The sequence below is a fragment of the Protopterus annectens genome, chromosome 8.part0 (genome assembly GCF_019279795.1).
Source record: "Protopterus annectens isolate FY-2018-M chromosome 8.part0, PAN1.0, whole genome shotgun sequence".
NCBI lineage: Eukaryota > Metazoa > Chordata > Ceratodontiformes > Protopteridae > Protopterus > Protopterus annectens.
Window position 1 is genome coordinate 986,359,325 of NC_056741.1, and position 17,303 is coordinate 986,376,627.

Consider the following 17,303-nt stretch of genomic DNA (forward strand, 5'->3'; position numbering starts at 1 on the left):
ATTTCTACTATAGTGTTACACAGTTATTGCATGCACTACAGAGATTATAGGTGTGATCATTTTCCAAAGGTACTTCTAAGGTGAATAAAAGCAACAGATTTTGTGATGTAGGCCGATGTAAAGTGTACTGAGTGGGAAGAGTCTCTTGATACTTGGACCTATGGAGACACACACACACACACACACACACACACACACACACACACACACACACACACACAGGCACGTGATGTGATATTATGAAGTCAACCTCCGTAATGTTACAGAATGAGGCTCACCTTTTATGCTGGCATGTGTGACTGTTTACAACTGGTATGCCACTATCCACAGCAGGACATCACTGTATGCCATTCAAGGTATCCATGTGTGTGACTCACTCAGTCTGTATCTCCCTTTGTCTGTCTCTATATCACTGTCTGTCTCTCAGTTCCCCACATCTATGTGTGTGTATGCTTGACATAAGTTGTTATCCATTGCCCATATATATATATATATATATATGTGTGTGTATCTCAAGCAACATATGCAGATATATGACATATGGGCCACCTACAGCTAGCTAAGGGTAATCCTGTCTGGTGTGTGTGTGTGTGTGTGTGTGTGTGTGTGTGTGTGTGTGTGTGTGTGTGGACAGTTGAGGTGTACATAGCTGTCTGTATGCACAGACATATATATACAACACAGTCATATATTCTGATGTGGGTTCCAACATGCCTTTGAGGAGCATGCCCAATGTGAGCTTCTATAGTATGGTGGGACTCCATTCCATAGATATATGTACTCCAGTTCAGGGTTTTGTGTACTACAGCCATGCCTCTCAGGTGTACGCAGGACTTTCCTCAGGGTACTTGTTTTGTTTAGCAGACATTTTCTGACATATCTGTAGTCTGAAACTGCAATGTATTGTGTCATTACTTAGTGCCAGACATCCTCAGATCATCACAGTGCTTTACCAGAGGAATAGTAGTTGTATGATGCATAGACCAAAATTATGAAGGCAACTATGTAAATTCTCGCCCAACAAGGCCATTTTTGAGGTGAGGCTACAGCCAGTGTAGTAATCACACACAGCTGTGTGAATAGTCCAGCAACCTGGTGATATACTAGCTGGGGATCTCCTGCTTGTGTGGTATCTTTCTAACCTGGGATGTCATATCCTTGTGTGCGCATATCTCCGACCTGTACATTTTTTGGCAGGTTGTCCAGGTGTTTGGCTAGAGGTTTCATCCTACGTAAATTTGTATTTTTATGGCAAGTTAGTTACATATAATTGAAGTGTGATGTTACAAAATAATACAGACATTAATGTTTCCCAATACATAATCTTCAAACAATTCCCACTACTGCAAACCCCTCACCTCACCAACTTTCTCAGTACGTAAGGGCGATACTTACAACACATGCCTATCATTGTGCCTTTTTTCCACTTTTATTTCTGCCCTTGTCCAGACATCTTGTTGTCAGAGGTTGGGAGTTATGGGTGTGGGTACAGAGTGCATTTAACTGTGCAGGCATGTCCATTATTTGTAAAAGCAAACATAAGAAAAAGGATTATTGACAAATGACTACTGGCAATAGTACCGCATAGCACTTATATTCACAAAATCATTGGCACATCTGCTACACATCCTTAAAGATGTCAATAATATGTGCAGCATATTCCACATAGCACTGTGACTTCCAGGTATGTCAGTGGCAGAGCAGTGGGTGTCATGGACATGCATAACAGTTGGCACTGTAGTTATCTGCACATGACCCTGTCAAAGGCAGCGTGGTGCCTAGGGTAGTACACGATGACTGCCAGGAGAACATGCTGGCCAGATCCAGACAGTGTTAACTACACATACACATAGCTCATTGACCCTGTATTTTGTGGACAGGCAACATGTTTTCACGTCTTTTGGTACAGCCCTGCCAATGTATGCCATGCTGCTATTTCCATGCAAACATATATGTTACTGCATTTGTGTGGGGATATGGGGGCACACATGTTCACTGTACACATTTGGACAGACTGTGCTGGTATTTGTTTTACATTTTGGTTCCATTTGCCATACTATTGTGCCCTGTCTTGGGGACTGGAGGCATATCAGTAAAGAGCCCAGATCAGATTGTACTGGCATACATTTGAGTTTCAGACTTCTTGTCCTTCATAGCCTTACTGCAACATGTGGGCCCTGTTGTGCTATCACTATGTGAGTCTGTAGGGGGTTAATTCAACATTGCCACCATTTGTGTGCATTTACCTGACATTTCTCTGTGGTTTTCTACAGCTGACTTGCTGTGTGGGTGTGAGGTGTGGTTATGGGACCCCCACCCTGACATCCATGCCTGTGACCTATGACCCCCCACTTAGTTGTCTCCACACCTATACTGCAATGGAAGTTGCCACCTTGGGTACTACTGCATAGTGTGTGGAGGCCAGTTTTGGCTAGACATTTCCTGGTGGCCCACGTAGCTGTCAGTTGTGTGCTGCTATCCCAGTAGGCCACCCCATTTCCTTGCATGCATGCAGCATTACCAATGATATGCTAGCAGAACATACTATTCCAGTCATTTATTGTTAAGAAGACTGACTTACCTTGTGATTGCAGCAGTTAGGACAGTGCTTGAGGGCCACCTATGTTTGATGCAGTACACTGCCTATACATGGTAAGTTACAGGTAATGGGATGTATATGTCATCCATTTTACTGTGTGTGTGAGTCAGAGAGAGAGAGATGTTAGTCCCTATGGTAGCATGACATCCAGGAACTGGTGGATTACCCTGGATGCAGATGCCTGTGAGATCACCATGATGTCCCCAGTAGGTCTTTGGAAAGTACCTGTAGCTATAATTCTTAAGCTACACATACCTTGGTTTCCACTGGGATGGGTTCCCCTCTGTTGGTTCTAGCTCTGAGTTGAGGCTGGCACAGCTTGGTGAGTTGCTGAAGTATGTCTCTGTCCACCCTGTAGTGCTCTACTATCTCCAGATCATGTATCCCTGGTAGGTTATCTTGGCTTGGAACACTTTTCTCCTCCTCCTTGGTCTGTGGCAGTTGTCAGCATTATCCTCCTCACCACCATCAGTATCTAGCACATACTGATGAATCAAAGCAATATCAGCTCCTAACATTTTTCCAGTTAAAATTCCCCTGCATGTATATACCAATAATGCAGAGTTTGTGGGAAAAAAAAGACTGTAAGGTGTTTCCATACTTTATACTGTTGTACTGCAGATGCTGCTTGTATGATAGGCTGACTATGATACATTTCAGCTGCCACCTAAATTACTCATGGCTTTGATTTGGTCATTGTGAGTGTTAGAGGCATTACTGGTAATTTGCACATGATTGTCTTTATTCTGCTGTTGCCTTTTTTTAATTATTTTTTACTTACATCTCCTTCCATTTTCAGCTATGCAGCCACCTGCCAGCTGTATTATTATGTGCTTTGCCTGGCCCATTGTAAGGTGCAAGAGTTCCTTATTAGTGATTTCTACTTCATTTCTCCTTTATTGTGCTGTTGCCCTTTAATTGTTTTACATCTCCTCCCATTTTCAGCTATGCAGCCACCTGCCAGCTGAGTTATTGTGTGCTTTACCTGGCCCACTGTGAGTTGCAAAAGTCCCATATTAGTGATTTCTACTTCATTTATCCTTTATTGTGCTGTTGCTTTTTATTTTATGTTTTTTACATCTCCTCACATTTTCAGCTATGCAGCCACCTGCCAGCTGTATTATTGAGTGGTTTCAATGGCCCATTGTGTGTTGCAGTATCCCATATTGCTGTTTGTACTGCATTTCCATTGTTCTGCTATTTCCTTTTTCTTTCCCTATAACCTTCCTGTTTAAGCCCCTATGCACCACCCAGACCCATTTAGCTAGTGTAAACAGCAGAAATGGCCCTCCCCTGGGCATGAACATGCTTCTCAGTTCATGGAATAAGACTATACAGCCTCAGACACACCCTCTCGCTTAGCTGTGCTTAGCTAACGACAAATCCAGCCAATGGAGCTCCAATGTGCTTACAGCAAGCATGACACACCCCTTTTCATGTTAGTTGCCCCTCCTGTCTATACAGTGGTGTTAGAGCAACTACATGGTTAAGTGCATTGTGACACTTGGAAAAATTTTGTGATTCAGTATAAGGCCCCTCATTAACATACCCCACTTCCTGACTCCATAGTTACGACACTACACAAGAGCCTTCCCCCTTAGCAACCACTGTTCCCTGCCATTGTTTTGATTCCGCTTGCCACCGACTATAATGGCAAAATGCAGCTTTCACTTAAAATTAACTTTTCTCATTTTTTTTTTATTTTCCCCACCCTCCCGTTTGCACGGTGCTGCCCTATTTTTAAATGGCCGAGATCGGACAAAAAAGAATAAACATTTATTTTTATAAAAAATATACACTTTCCCATGCCAATGGCCATATATTTGACCACTGGCATGGCCAACCATTTTAATACATGCTTTTATTGGAGCTGTCATGGCTCTGTTTTCCTTTTTGTAGAAATGTATTTGGTTAGTAACCAAATACATTTCCTCACCTTACACTGTTCCTGCATGGACACCTGCCTACTTTCTGGATCACTAAATCAGCTCATTTGCATGGTTTTCACCAGCAAATGAGCTGACTAGCATACTGTATGGCTTTCCATGCAGGAACAGTGTAGGGCCGCTCATGCACGTCAAAATGGCACATTCGTGGATTGCTTGGCAACCATATTCCATGCAGGAGCAGCTACACTGCTCTTGCATGGAATATTTTTCTTCATGAATCCCAGAGAATGTTATATGAAAAAACGCTGACAATAATTTATAGAATATTAACACAACACTGAGCAAGCACACTACAAGAAACAAAATGGTTTAAGAAAATAAAAAAAAAAACAGAAGAAGAACCAATACTCTTAGAAAGCTAATGTGTTAAACATGTTATAATGCACTGCATCTATTTTAAAATGTTTTAAGCCAGTGCACAGTGTCAGCATTGCGGCAATAATAATTGCCTTTGTGGGATAAGGTCCTGCTTTGCCACATTCTTGCAGTGATGATAGCCAAGTGTTTTATTTGCTATACTTCATTATTATCATTCATTGTGTATTTCATGATCTGTAAGAAATTTGTTATGCATATCAGTTGAATAGTTCGCTTCACGTTATTTCTTTTTATGATGCTTAATTTCAAATAATGTGTTGGTAAAGTATCAGTTAAACCACTCAAAAATGTTTAAAAAGCTTATTTTGAGACTCTCTGGTAGCATACACGGATAAATCCATGAACATGGCTCAACTGACCTGAGTTCGATTAGCAGCTTGGGTGACTAATGGGCATTACCATCCAGGGTGTAGGGTGATCCTGTGGTCATCTCTGATGATGATGATCCCCAGTGATGGTTATGAATGTTGTAATCAGGGGGATTTCAAAAAGCAGAAACAGGGTGGGGGCATGGCTGAGCAGCTACAGTGGAAAGGTGAAGCGTCACACATCCTCATTGCATGCTGACCCTAGACATAACCACAGGAACTGTGGAAGGAAGACAGAGGGTAGATCATAAGAAACCATCTCCTTGTCTAGAAGATGAACAGTGACCTCCTGGACACCCTTAATATCCTCGCTGGCTCCAGCTCAAATTTGGGCATTGAATTAGTTGTGAACTAGAGTGTCAGAGCCAGTCAAAGGCATGGGCAGTTGGATGGTTATCAAAATTGCAGTACGTGGAGAAAATGAATTCAGAACAGAACTTGTTTCAGGTGTAAAGTCAGTTTGTCTATCTCTTTATGTTTGTCTATCTATCAATCTACTGGAGAGATAGAGAGAGTGGTGGAAGTAAAGCACACTTGAATTTTTTATTTATATTTATTTATTTATTTCCAGTTTGATAACCGGGGAAATCCACTGGGCCCGAAAGCCCGTTTTCAGTGGAGGCCCAGGGAGAAAAGCTCCATGATAATACATTACACACAAAAACACAGCAGAAAAGCTCTAAACTAATACATTACACACAAAAACACTCTCTGTTCTAATAGCATAATACTTTAACAATCTCCAAAAAGGAAAAAAAAAATGAAGTACATTGGGCAGTATACATAAGAAAATGATATATTTATGCAACTGTAATGTTAGTATAGTAGGAAAGAAAAAAGGAAATTATAGATAGAGTTTGAATGCAAGAGCAGAAAAGCATGGGAGAAGTGAAGGAGTAGCAAATAATTTAAAGGAGAAGAGGTGTCCAGAAGAAGACAGAAAAAAGAACAGATAAACTAATGTTCATTTTGTGATTGAGTCCAGAAGAACACCTTATGTAAAAGGCAAAAGATTCAAATGTGAGAGTAAGCATACAAGTGCGCAGTGGGATGAGAGCACTTAAAGGAAATAAAGGGTTTAATCAGGGAGGAAGGAGGAGATAATGAAGAAGAGGGAGGGGAGCTAAGGAGAGTGTCTGAAGAAGGGGAACCGGGGGGGGGGGTGGAACTGGGATATATTGAGATCTAGGTAGGAAGTATACAATTACATTTCCAATTTTGGAAAAGGTGAGAATGAAGAAGAGATTTAAAGTGTTCATAGTTTGTAGTGGCTCTTAGAAGGGAAGGAAGTGAGTTCCATTTTTTTGCTGTAGTATAGGAAAGTAGGAGTTGGCCAGGGGGTCGTTTGGGTTTGTATACTGAAATAAGATTTTGGTGGCTAGATCTTAGGGGCCTTGGAGGAGTGTATATGGTTAAGATATTAGATAATGCTGGGCAAGCAGTGGGTTTAAAAATTAGTTTGTGTGCAGTAGTAAGTTGGAGGAAATTGAGTTGATTAGGGAGTTCTAGCCATTGAAGACTACGGAGGCAGATGCAGTGGTGTGTAGAATGAGCGGAGTTAGTAGCGAATTTGGCAATTTTGTAGTAGCAACTTTCAAGTTTTGAGGAGATAGAAGTGGAGAGATTGGATAGAAGAGGAGCACCATACAGTAGAGAAGGGAGAAGGTAGGTAGTGGCGAGAGTTTGTCTTGAAGATGGAGTAAGAAAGTTTGCATTTCTATAAATTACATATTACATTGCTGTTCTGTATCCATCTCATTAAAGATATTTTCCTTACTATTGTTTCTTCAGCTTATAAAGAGTTCTAAGCCACAAGCCATGACTGGCTTTGTTCTGATTTGATTCATGTTCTAACAAATCTAGACTTGGTTAAACCTAGAAGACCTCTACTACAATCATTGTATTTTTATTTATTTGTTTTTACATCTTAGTATAAATGTTTAAAGAACTTTTTGAATATTGCTACTCTTGCTATGTCTGATCCATGAGAAGACCAAATAATTATATTATCATTTGAGCTCTCTTTCTAACATCACAGTGGAAGTTGTTTTCTATGCCATCATTCACTTGCTAACCATATATTTAAACTGCTTATTTGTCAAAATAACCACCCCTTATTCATTCACTCACATTTTACAACCTTGGACTACCAGATGACAAACTTTTCTGCTGCTCTTCTCGTCATCTCATGCAGTATTACCAACCTGTACCTGCCATGTTCACCCTTCTTAATACCTTATTCTGTCAACCCCCCACTACATAGGCAGCTTTAGTCAGTAGTCCTGCAGTACTCCCACCCGTGGCTTCAGCTTTCACTCTGTTAATCAGCTCCTCTCAGTTAGATGTCTCACTTTATCTCTGATTACGTGATGTCTGCCCACATGTCCCTCCTTTGCAGCTGCTCTCAACAAGCTGTGCACACCAAAAACTCTGGTATTAATATTTGACACCTGATAGTTTTAGCAATACTTACTTTTCTCCTTCTTATTGAGCTCCTACATGTGTCTGCATCCCTGGGATTTGTCCCTCCACCTTCATATTCCTCCTTTTCTTTCGTTAGTCAATTATTTTCTTCCTAAGTCATGAACTGCTCTATGCTTCCCTGCCTTTCCCTTGTTATCATTGTTCACTCTCCCTGTTCCTGTCTCGAACCTTGATCCTGCTGCCATACTTCCACCTTTACTCTCCTTGAAATGTACCTAGAAGAGTGTATATTGAATTACTGTATGCACAAGTGTTCAGGAATCAGTCAATCAAGTCTAATTGCTAGAGTCCCGGCTGATCTAAAATGTTAAAATAGACAAGAAAAGTCTTTGCTGGGTGTCAAGAGCCCTGTACATCCACACATCCATAGGTTCATAGGTATGTACTAGGCTATCAGCCCTGGGGCCTATATAAGCCTAGCCAAAAAGGTTCCCTGGCTTTTGCCACCCAGGACAATTATTATCCTGTGCCATTGTCAAGCAGTGCTGCAGAAGTGATCCCCGGGGTGAATTTTTTATTTCCCATCCAGTCATCAAGTTTTTCTTAAAAATGGCCAATGAGGAGCTTTGCTTGACATGAATGGGTAGTTTGTTCCAGAGTACGGGAAGTCTCTGGGGCAGAAATCTATCCCTCCAGCATGTTCTGTTTATTGCGGTGACAAGGTTTAGGTCCCTGGAGCATGTGGTTTGGAGAGATTGGGATTTCTTTAAGTGTAGCTCTGGGTCTGACATAGCTTTGTATGCTAGGCAGAGATCGTCTGTGAATAGGCGTTAGGCGACGGTGTAGAGGTGGAGTTTTTTGAGATGGTCTGCGTATGGCATCTGTTTGAGACCAGTAATCCTCTTAGTGAGGTATTTCTGTGGCCTTTCCAATTGTTGTAGGTGTCTTGTGAGATACATGCCAAATGGGCCATTGTACTCCATAATGGGTCTGATGAGGGATGAGTAGAGAGGAACAATTACATCCTTTTTTCTAGAGGAGAACCCTTTTGTGATGAGGTGTGCCACGTAGAAGGATTTCCTGACTAATCCAGTGATGTGGTTATCAAAGGAGACACTACTGTCTACCTGTGTCCTGAAGTCTCTTATCACACTTTCAGTGTTTAGTGAGCTACCGCCTATGTGGTAGTTCATGGGTACCGAGGTTTTCCCAAAGGGGATGACAATGTACTCTTTGACATTTATCTTGAGGCCATGACTTTGACACCAAGCATCTGTCTCTGTGAGGCCCTTTTGCAGAATGTCTGCATCATTAGGTGATTCTGTTATGGCACCCAGTTTGTAGTCATCTGCGAACTTTGTTAGCCAAAGACTTTCTTGTTGGCCTGCACTTCAGAGAAGTAGACGCCAAACAGGAGAGGACCCAGGACCAAACCCTGTTGTGCTCCACTCATCACTGGTCTGAAGTCGGACTTGGAGTCAGCTACTTTTACTGTGTAGGTTCTGTCAGTCAGCCAGTTGGCCACCCATCTTAAGACATAGGGATTTATCCCCAGTTTAGTGAATGTATCTATAATTCCAGAGTGGGGGATGGTATTGAAAGCCTTGGTGAGGTCAAGATAGGCTGTGTGCACTACCTTGCTCTCATCTATAGCTCTAGTGACTGTTTCAAAGAAGTCAATCAGGTTTAGTAGACATGATCTACCTTTTACAAACCCAAACTGAGTGGGGTCCAGGGTTTGTAGGCTACCTATGTCTTTGTTTATAAGCTCCAGTAAGATATGTTCTATGGCCTTACAGACCAGGCTCATCAGGCTAATGTGTCAGTAGTTTCCAGGGTCCATGGTGGCATTCCCTTTGTGGAGTGGGATAACCATTGCTGTGCACTATTCAGTAGGCACATAGCTTGAGGTGAGGCTATGATTGAACATGGTACTTAGGTGGGTGCCAGTTCATTCTGTAGTTTGTGCAGTACGCAGCCTGGGATGTTGTCTGGTCCCATGGATGCTGTGTTCTTGGCTTTAGATAGTGCGGTCTTTACTTGTTCATCTGTGATTACAGGGGCTTTTCATTCTTTTGGTATTAAGATGGACCCTTTGGAGGGTGAGAGAGGGGTAAAGTTAGCAATGAAACTATCTGCCAGGATGTTGGCAATATCAATTGGTTCTGTATATTTAGTCCCATTGTGCTGTAGCTCAGAGCAGATCTGAGTGTTGCCATTGAGATTCTTGATATAGCTGTAGAATGCTTTGTGGTTGTCTTTGGTTGTCTTTGGAATCAGTGGTTTTATAGGTTTATAGGTTTATAGGTTTATAGGTTAGTACTAGGATAACTGCCCTTGCAAGCCATTTTAGCCTAGCCAATTATCCCCTGTGAGATTCAAACCCTGCACCTTGTGTTTGCAAAGCAAACACCTTAACCACTAGGCCACCCTTTTATTTTCATAACTGGCTTTGGAGCATTTTATGAGGGATCTCAGTTTCTTGCTGAGGCTGACCAAGGAGTTCCTCTAATCTTGGGATTTTACTCATTTTTGCAACAGCTGCTTCCTTCTGTTGTAGAGTTTATTTATGGCAGGGGACAACCAGATTGGCTTCCTTTTTTTTGAGGAAAGTATCTTGGTTCTGTTGGGGATGGAACGATCCATGCAGTCGTATATGTGCTTATACAGTGCATTTGTGTAAGATTCAGCAGTTATACCTCTATTTTCCATCTGTATGGGTGTTGTGAAGTTTGCCACTTTTGTCTTAAGAAGCATGAAATTGGCTTTGGAGTAGTTTTTGACAGTGGTTTCCTTAATGAGGGGTGGTGGTGGGATATGGATGTCTAGGGTGATTAGCTTGTGGTCGGATCTGACCAGTAGGAGTTGACCCCTGGTGTGGAACACAGGTTACCCATATTGGTAATGACCAGGTCCAGGATATTGCTCCCCCTGGTGGGGGTGTGGACAAGCTGATCCAAGGTGTTGGAATTTAAATATTCCAGAAAACGTTGAGCAAATGAGTTGGCACATGAGTAATTTTACACAGGAACAATTGACCAGCCCTCGAATCTGCAAGCCACCATCAACCACCACAACAAATTGACCTAGGTTTTGTCTTTATTCAGACTTCTTCAGAATAATATTAAACAATTTAATCCACTGAAGCTTTATTTTTTGTTCCTGTGTATTTTTGGTTTTTGGTTTGTTCAAATGGAGAAAACATGAGTAGTTTTCCCAGTTGATGGTGGGGTAGTTAAAATTGCCCATAATTAAGGTATTGGGTTGTACCTTAATATTTTCCAGTATATTAAGGAATGGAGAGTGGGAATCCTGGGGCATGGTGGGGGATCTGTAATCAGCTACAACCTGGATTGCAGTCTTGCCCAGTGTTAGTTTCACTTGGATAATTTCAGATGCATTATGTTGACCAACTAGCTTGGAGGTGTGGATATCCTTAATGAATATGGACTCGCCCCCACCTTTAGTGTTTTGGTCCAGATTAGGTGGCCGAAAGGTGTGGTATGAATTATTGCCTGGTAATGCAGGGGTGCTCTCTGGAGCCTTGAACCAGGTCTCTGTCATTGCACAGATGTCGATGTTCTCCATTTTATGGAGTGTCTCAAGTGAGTGCATTTTCGGATTTATGCTTCTTGCATTGAGTAGCATTATCCTCAGAGTTTGCTTGCTTATACTTGTTATAGTGGTGAATTTAGCATTTAAACCTTGCCTAAAAAAGGCACTCTAGGAGTGGCAAGAGCCTTAGCCAGTATCCAGAACCCCAGGGGTGACAGGTGCAGGCCATCTCTGGCAAAGCATCGTGGTCTGTCGACCATGTCGTCCCAGCCAGACAGACACTAGATCCCCTTAAAATGACACCAGAAGGTTAGCCAATTGTTGAAGTCAATCATTTTGTCCTTGTACTCTGGTATCATTCTGGGTGATGGCAGGATGCTCCTCAGGGTAGGGTCATACCTACCTGGGCTACACGATCTGACAGCTCCTCCATGTCTCTTTTCATGTCGTCCAGGGAGGTACGTCACAGGTCATTGTACTTGTTGTAGAGTAACCTGAGTGAGTGCATTACGTTGCAGATCCTGGCACCTGACAGGCAGCTGACAGTAACTTTCTCCTTGTTTAGCTTGGTGAGTGGGACATCATTGTACCTAACTATAGAGTCACCTATGACTAGTGTGTTGGGTATGTTGTTTTGCTTTATGGGCTGAAGTTGAGTGGCACACTGATTTTGTGGGCTATGTGTCATTCGGGTAGTGTTGGGGGTGGTGGTTGTCTGAATTTCAGCTTGGGAGGTCTCTGTTGCTTGGCGAGATTTTTATTGAGAGCCTCAGTGAATGTGGGTGTGTGCTTTGTGTTTCTATGTGTGGGTTTTGAAGGACTATGTGTTGAGTATGGTGTGATGTAGGGTAACTGTCTAGTCCAGTCTTGGCTGGAGAAAGCTTGGCTTCCAGTTTGGCTATTTAAGTGCATCTCTCACAGGTTGTAGTGTTGGGTGGTAGAAGGAGAAGGTTGTCAGTGTACATAAGGCAATTGCTACATTGCCCCAAAATGCCCAGATTCATCAGGTGGACAGGAGAAAACACCGGGAGCTGATCCATGGACATGCCTGGATAGGTGCTTATTAATTTAAGTACTAAGAACTGCTTTTCTCTTGACAAGTGAGAAAATTCGAGGGCTGTAGTTGTTTGTAGTTTATTTAGTGCTTACAACGAGTTCTGAGCAACTGCTGAGCACAAGGCAACAGTTTTGAGTGCTGAAACTAAAAAAAAACCTGGCTAGTTCTAGCTAAAACTAGCTATTTTTAGCACCAATCCCAAGAAGAGAAGCAGGCCACAGCCTGTTCGTTGATCCACAGTGTTGTCACAGATGATGCAAGGGTCTGCAGGCTTGTAGCCTTTTTCTGGTAGATGCCTCGAATAGCAACCAGACCAATCAGGTATGTTAAGCACAGACACTCACTCACATACCAGAAAGAGTCAGGAATCAATGCACTCTGCTCCTACTTTCACCAGGATCAGAATATAAGCAAGGATTTTAAGCTGTCACTTATAAAGCAGTTATTAAGCTTTCTGGTGATCAGCAGTCTCCAGGAAATAATGTGACTATACTCCTTTTCTCACCAGGATAAAACAGAAGCACTAATACCAATATGACTACTGAGAGGCAGAATGTAGGCTCTGCAATAACTGGTGGTCTTGCAATAGATGCTTAAAGGTAAGATGAAAAAATGGTTTATCCTAAACACTGCAGTGTGCACTAGAGTTAGATGTGAAAATAGGTAACTTAAGTTTTACCTGTCTAAAAGTTACGTTTTAGTGGAGAGTCACTATTTTAATATAGCAAGATAGATTGAAAGGGGGTGGTCACTTTTGTATCCTGGTACTATGGAATACAGTAGGATGGCCAATACATTTAAATAGTTGAAGGGGAGTGATTTCACAAAATGATAATTTTGCGCTTACTCACACCAACCAGAAAAAGCAGAGGGGAAATGAGATATATGGTCAAATTAACATAAGGGGCAGGCAACTAGAAAGACAGTGTTGTTTAAGAACACAACAGTAACTGGGTGGGACAGTGGGAAAAATTTCTGTCTGACTCACAAGAGACAGAGCTGTGGTCTCTTTTCAAGTTTTAGTATGCAGTTAAAAGCAGAATACAGGTAAAACACAGTGTAAAGAAAACAAATCACAGTATACAAAATAGAAAAAGCAATAAAGTAATACAAAACACAACAAATAAAAAGAAAACTAACCTTTCCCTCACAGCAAACTGTAGCAGAATCTGGGTGAGCCTTTTCAGTAAAGCTCTAAATGTACTAACTCCAAGACTGCACAACAGTATAAAAATAAAAATTCTCTAACTGCACTCAACCTTGAACACACAAACTATACAAAGCAATAAGATAATGCTCAGATAGAGGCTAAAAGTTAAATATTTACATAGGTTCACAGGTGTGTACTTGCCTAATGACCACTGGGGGCCTTTTTAAGCCTAGCTATGCATTCCAAAATTCTGACAATTTTGGATACCCTTGGTAGTATAATCAGGGGGTTGGGAGACGAAACATTTGCAAGAAGAGGCCTGGGAGATTAAACACTTATTGGCAACATTTGCCCATTACAGAAATAGGTGCCAAACCAGGGGTGAATTTCCAGTTCTCCACCCAGTTGTCCAAGTTACACCTGAATTGGGTTAGAGAGAACCTCTCCTTCACATGGATGGGAAGCCTGTTTCAGAGAAGAGGTAGTCTCTGGGGTACATACCTGTCTCTCCAGCAGGTCCTGTTTATATCACAGATCAACGTTATGTCTCTAGAATGGGTAAATGCATTTGCTGTTTGTTCTGCAGATATGAAGGAGGTCCATCAGAGTGGACTTAGAATATGCCTTGTATATCAGGTATAGATTTAGGCTTTGAGGTAGTCTGCACAGGACATGTTAGTTACACCCTGTATCCTTTTAGTGAGGAACCTCTGTGGATGTTCTGATTGTAGGATGTACCTGGTTAGCTACATACCAAAGGAAACATTGTACTCAATGATAGGTCTCATGAGCACCGAATGCAGTGGAATAGTTACCTCCTTGGACTTAATTGCAATACATTTGTTTATACGTTTTACAATGTAGAATTATTTCCTCACTAACATGGACACATGAAGGCAGAAGGCTAGATTACTGTTTATGTGTGGCCCATGTCCCTGACTATTGGGTCAGCTATGGAGGTGCGTTGCCAATGTGGTAGTTACCTGGGGTGGCCAACTTCCTGAATGATACAATTATGCATTTCTTGGCTTTTAGTCCGTGGCTCTGACACCAGTTATTTGTCTGTGTCAGCTCTTCTTGAAGAACATTAGAGTCAGTGGGGGATTCTATGACTTCTCCTAATTTGAAATTGTTTGTAAATTTATTCAGCCAGAGACCAGTAACATTGGTCTTGACTTCAGAGAAGTACATACCAAAAGGAAGCAGTCGCAAGACTGATCTCTGAGACACTCTGTTGGTGACTGCATTCTTTATAAAGGTAGACCTGCCAGTCACAATTTCCTGGGTCCTGTCTGTGAGCCAGCTGGCTATCTACTGGGTAACATAAGTGTTTATTCCTAACCTCTTGAGTTTGTGAGCAATGTCTATGTGGGGTATTGTGTCAAATGCCTTGGACAGGTCAAGGTTAGCAGTGTAAACCATTTTACCCTCATTTATTTGCATTTTGCATTTTCTCCCATGTTGTAAGGTTTCAAAATAAGACTAAGCCAGTAAGCAGGATGTATATACATGTAGCTTCACTGTAAATACTCATATAAGCATGAAACAGTGACCACTGTCTTGTGATGACATTCCATTTTCCCTCCTAGAGTAAACTTGTACTTGTCCAAGTGATTCACTGAAAATCTATTGGCTGAAAAATTAGGGAGACATGGACATTCTTCAAAGCAATTCATGGCTAATTATAATTAGCCACTTTACCAGACTGCCACATTAGCATGTAGCCATGCCCTCATCATAGCAAACACTCTTGAGGGCATAGCTACATGCTAATGTAGCTATGCCCTCATCATAGCAAACACTCTTGAGGGCATAGCTACATTAGCATGTAGCTATGCCCTCAAGAGTGTTTGCTATGATGAGGGTCTTATAAAGGGAAACCTCAGCAGGAGAATGGTCTATGAATTGAAAAGGATTAGTGGGATGCAGAAACATTCCAAGATAAGAATTACAAAGTGCATTAATCTCTTCTGAATCATAAGGCTTATTTTTTACATACAAACCACTGGCTACTTTATAAGTATTTAACAGATAACAAACTCAAGTGTCCATCCCTTTGAGTCTTATCACCTCCCTCCAGTTCTACTACAGGAGTCTTGCTTGGCAGTCTGTATTTCTACATCCATTGCAGCCCTGAGTAAGCACTTACCAGTTCACAGGTGGAATCAGAAGCTTGTCCCTTCCTATCATCTTTCCATTCATATGAGCCCATGTGTCCAGCTCTTCCATTGACATCATCCATCTGAAATTCCTGATGGTTATTCATTTGCTTCATACCTCTATGTGCCAACTGGAAAACATAAAAAAGCACAATTAATAAATGGAAGTTAGGATTAGAAGATTCAGTCATTCCATTATACCCCATTTTCACTTACTTTTAGCAACTCTTTTTCTCTGTAACTTTTATATTCCAAACAAAAGGATGTTAATACTCCTCTAGTAAATACCTCATGTTTGTCCCATACTTTTCTCAGACATATAGAATTTGGCCATCCTCTGTGTTACTGTCCACACTGTTGTGGCATACCCTCTTTACTGACTTTACCAAAATTGTTCAAATCTCTCTTCCTTTCCTTGACCTTTATTGTCTGCCACATCACCAACTCACACTGCATTAACCTCACTCAGGCATTGTGTTACTCCATTTTTCTCTGTGTTGTTATTTCTCTATCCAGGACAGGCTGATCCATTTTATTGGCTCTTTCAAACTGTCAGTGCTAACTATTGCTCCTCCATTTCACTCCCAAAAAATGAACATGGAATCACAAGAAGACAGGGAAATTCTCTGTCCACACCAAGTGAAAGACAAAATGTTGGGATACAACACTTTTACTGCAATCTACCTGCCACCTATGCCAAACTGCAGTTATATTTCTATCACTTTTAGTATGATTCTTTAGAATATAAAACCTCATTCCAGTGCAAGAAAAGCAGCGCAAGTATCAGGCCCCATTCTACATGAGTGCCACACATTAGCTTGTGGGGCTGTTTTGGTTTTGTGTTTGCTCTCCCTGTGCAGTTGTCATGCATATCCTAATAGGATTTCTTTTATGGAATAGTCTTCCATTGCTAATCCAAAAAGCTGGTTGTATCCTTGCCATCCACTGTTTTGGGACACCTAGTACTCTTAAATTTTAACACAAAGCTCATGTCATGGACTTTTCCTGCTTTGAATCCATATCTGCAACTTCCCTCTTTAGGATGTACTGCTCAGTCTTTGTATACAACCTATCAAATAATTGACATCTGTTAATCTATTCACTTCATTGGAGATCCAAACAATCTCCTTTGCTGGGTGTATACGGTTCAGTTTCTCCATGATCATGTTCTTATTCCCCTCTTTCTACCAAACTGAAAAAGTATAAGTAGTTAAATAAATGATAACACTCTCACACTGCACTTCCTTCTCTGACCAGCATTGTTAATTAATAGCAACAGTGTGGTCATACCAGGTGGTCATTTTGACCGAGGTTAGAAACACCCCTCAGGTTTACAGGAGTGTAGAAAGTTGTGGCATCAGCTTCAGGATTGCATTTGTGGAAGGCACCTCTCAACACTGGATGGCAGACACTTGATTTGCATTACATGCATTGACAAAATTCTAATTAATCTATAGCAAAAGCAGCTGTCCTTTCTAACTACAGCAGAAGAGGAACCAAAGACACACTCATCTTCTGTCCAGTAGTTTAATAAAAGAACTTCAGAATGACTAACAAAGGATTACTGACTGTCTGAATATCATTTGATGGAGGCCAGAATATGTTATCTTTAAAGAGGGTGTATTTGTATACCTGTCACATGGTCAGTATATTTAATTATTTAA

The 17,303-nt window shown here is 41.4% G+C and overlaps 1 protein-coding gene across 1 annotated transcript in view; it reads right to left on the bottom strand.

Annotated features, from left to right (window-relative positions):
• Positions 1-17,303, bottom strand: part of LOC122809189 (myelin-associated glycoprotein-like) — a 553,400-nt gene that overhangs the window by 35,016 nt on the left and 501,081 nt on the right. The window contains exon 8 of the mRNA XM_044080497.1: positions 15,630-15,770. Within this exon, the coding sequence (XP_043936432.1) occupies positions 15,630-15,770 (141 nt within the window). The remainder of the gene's footprint in view (positions 1-15,629; positions 15,771-17,303) is intronic.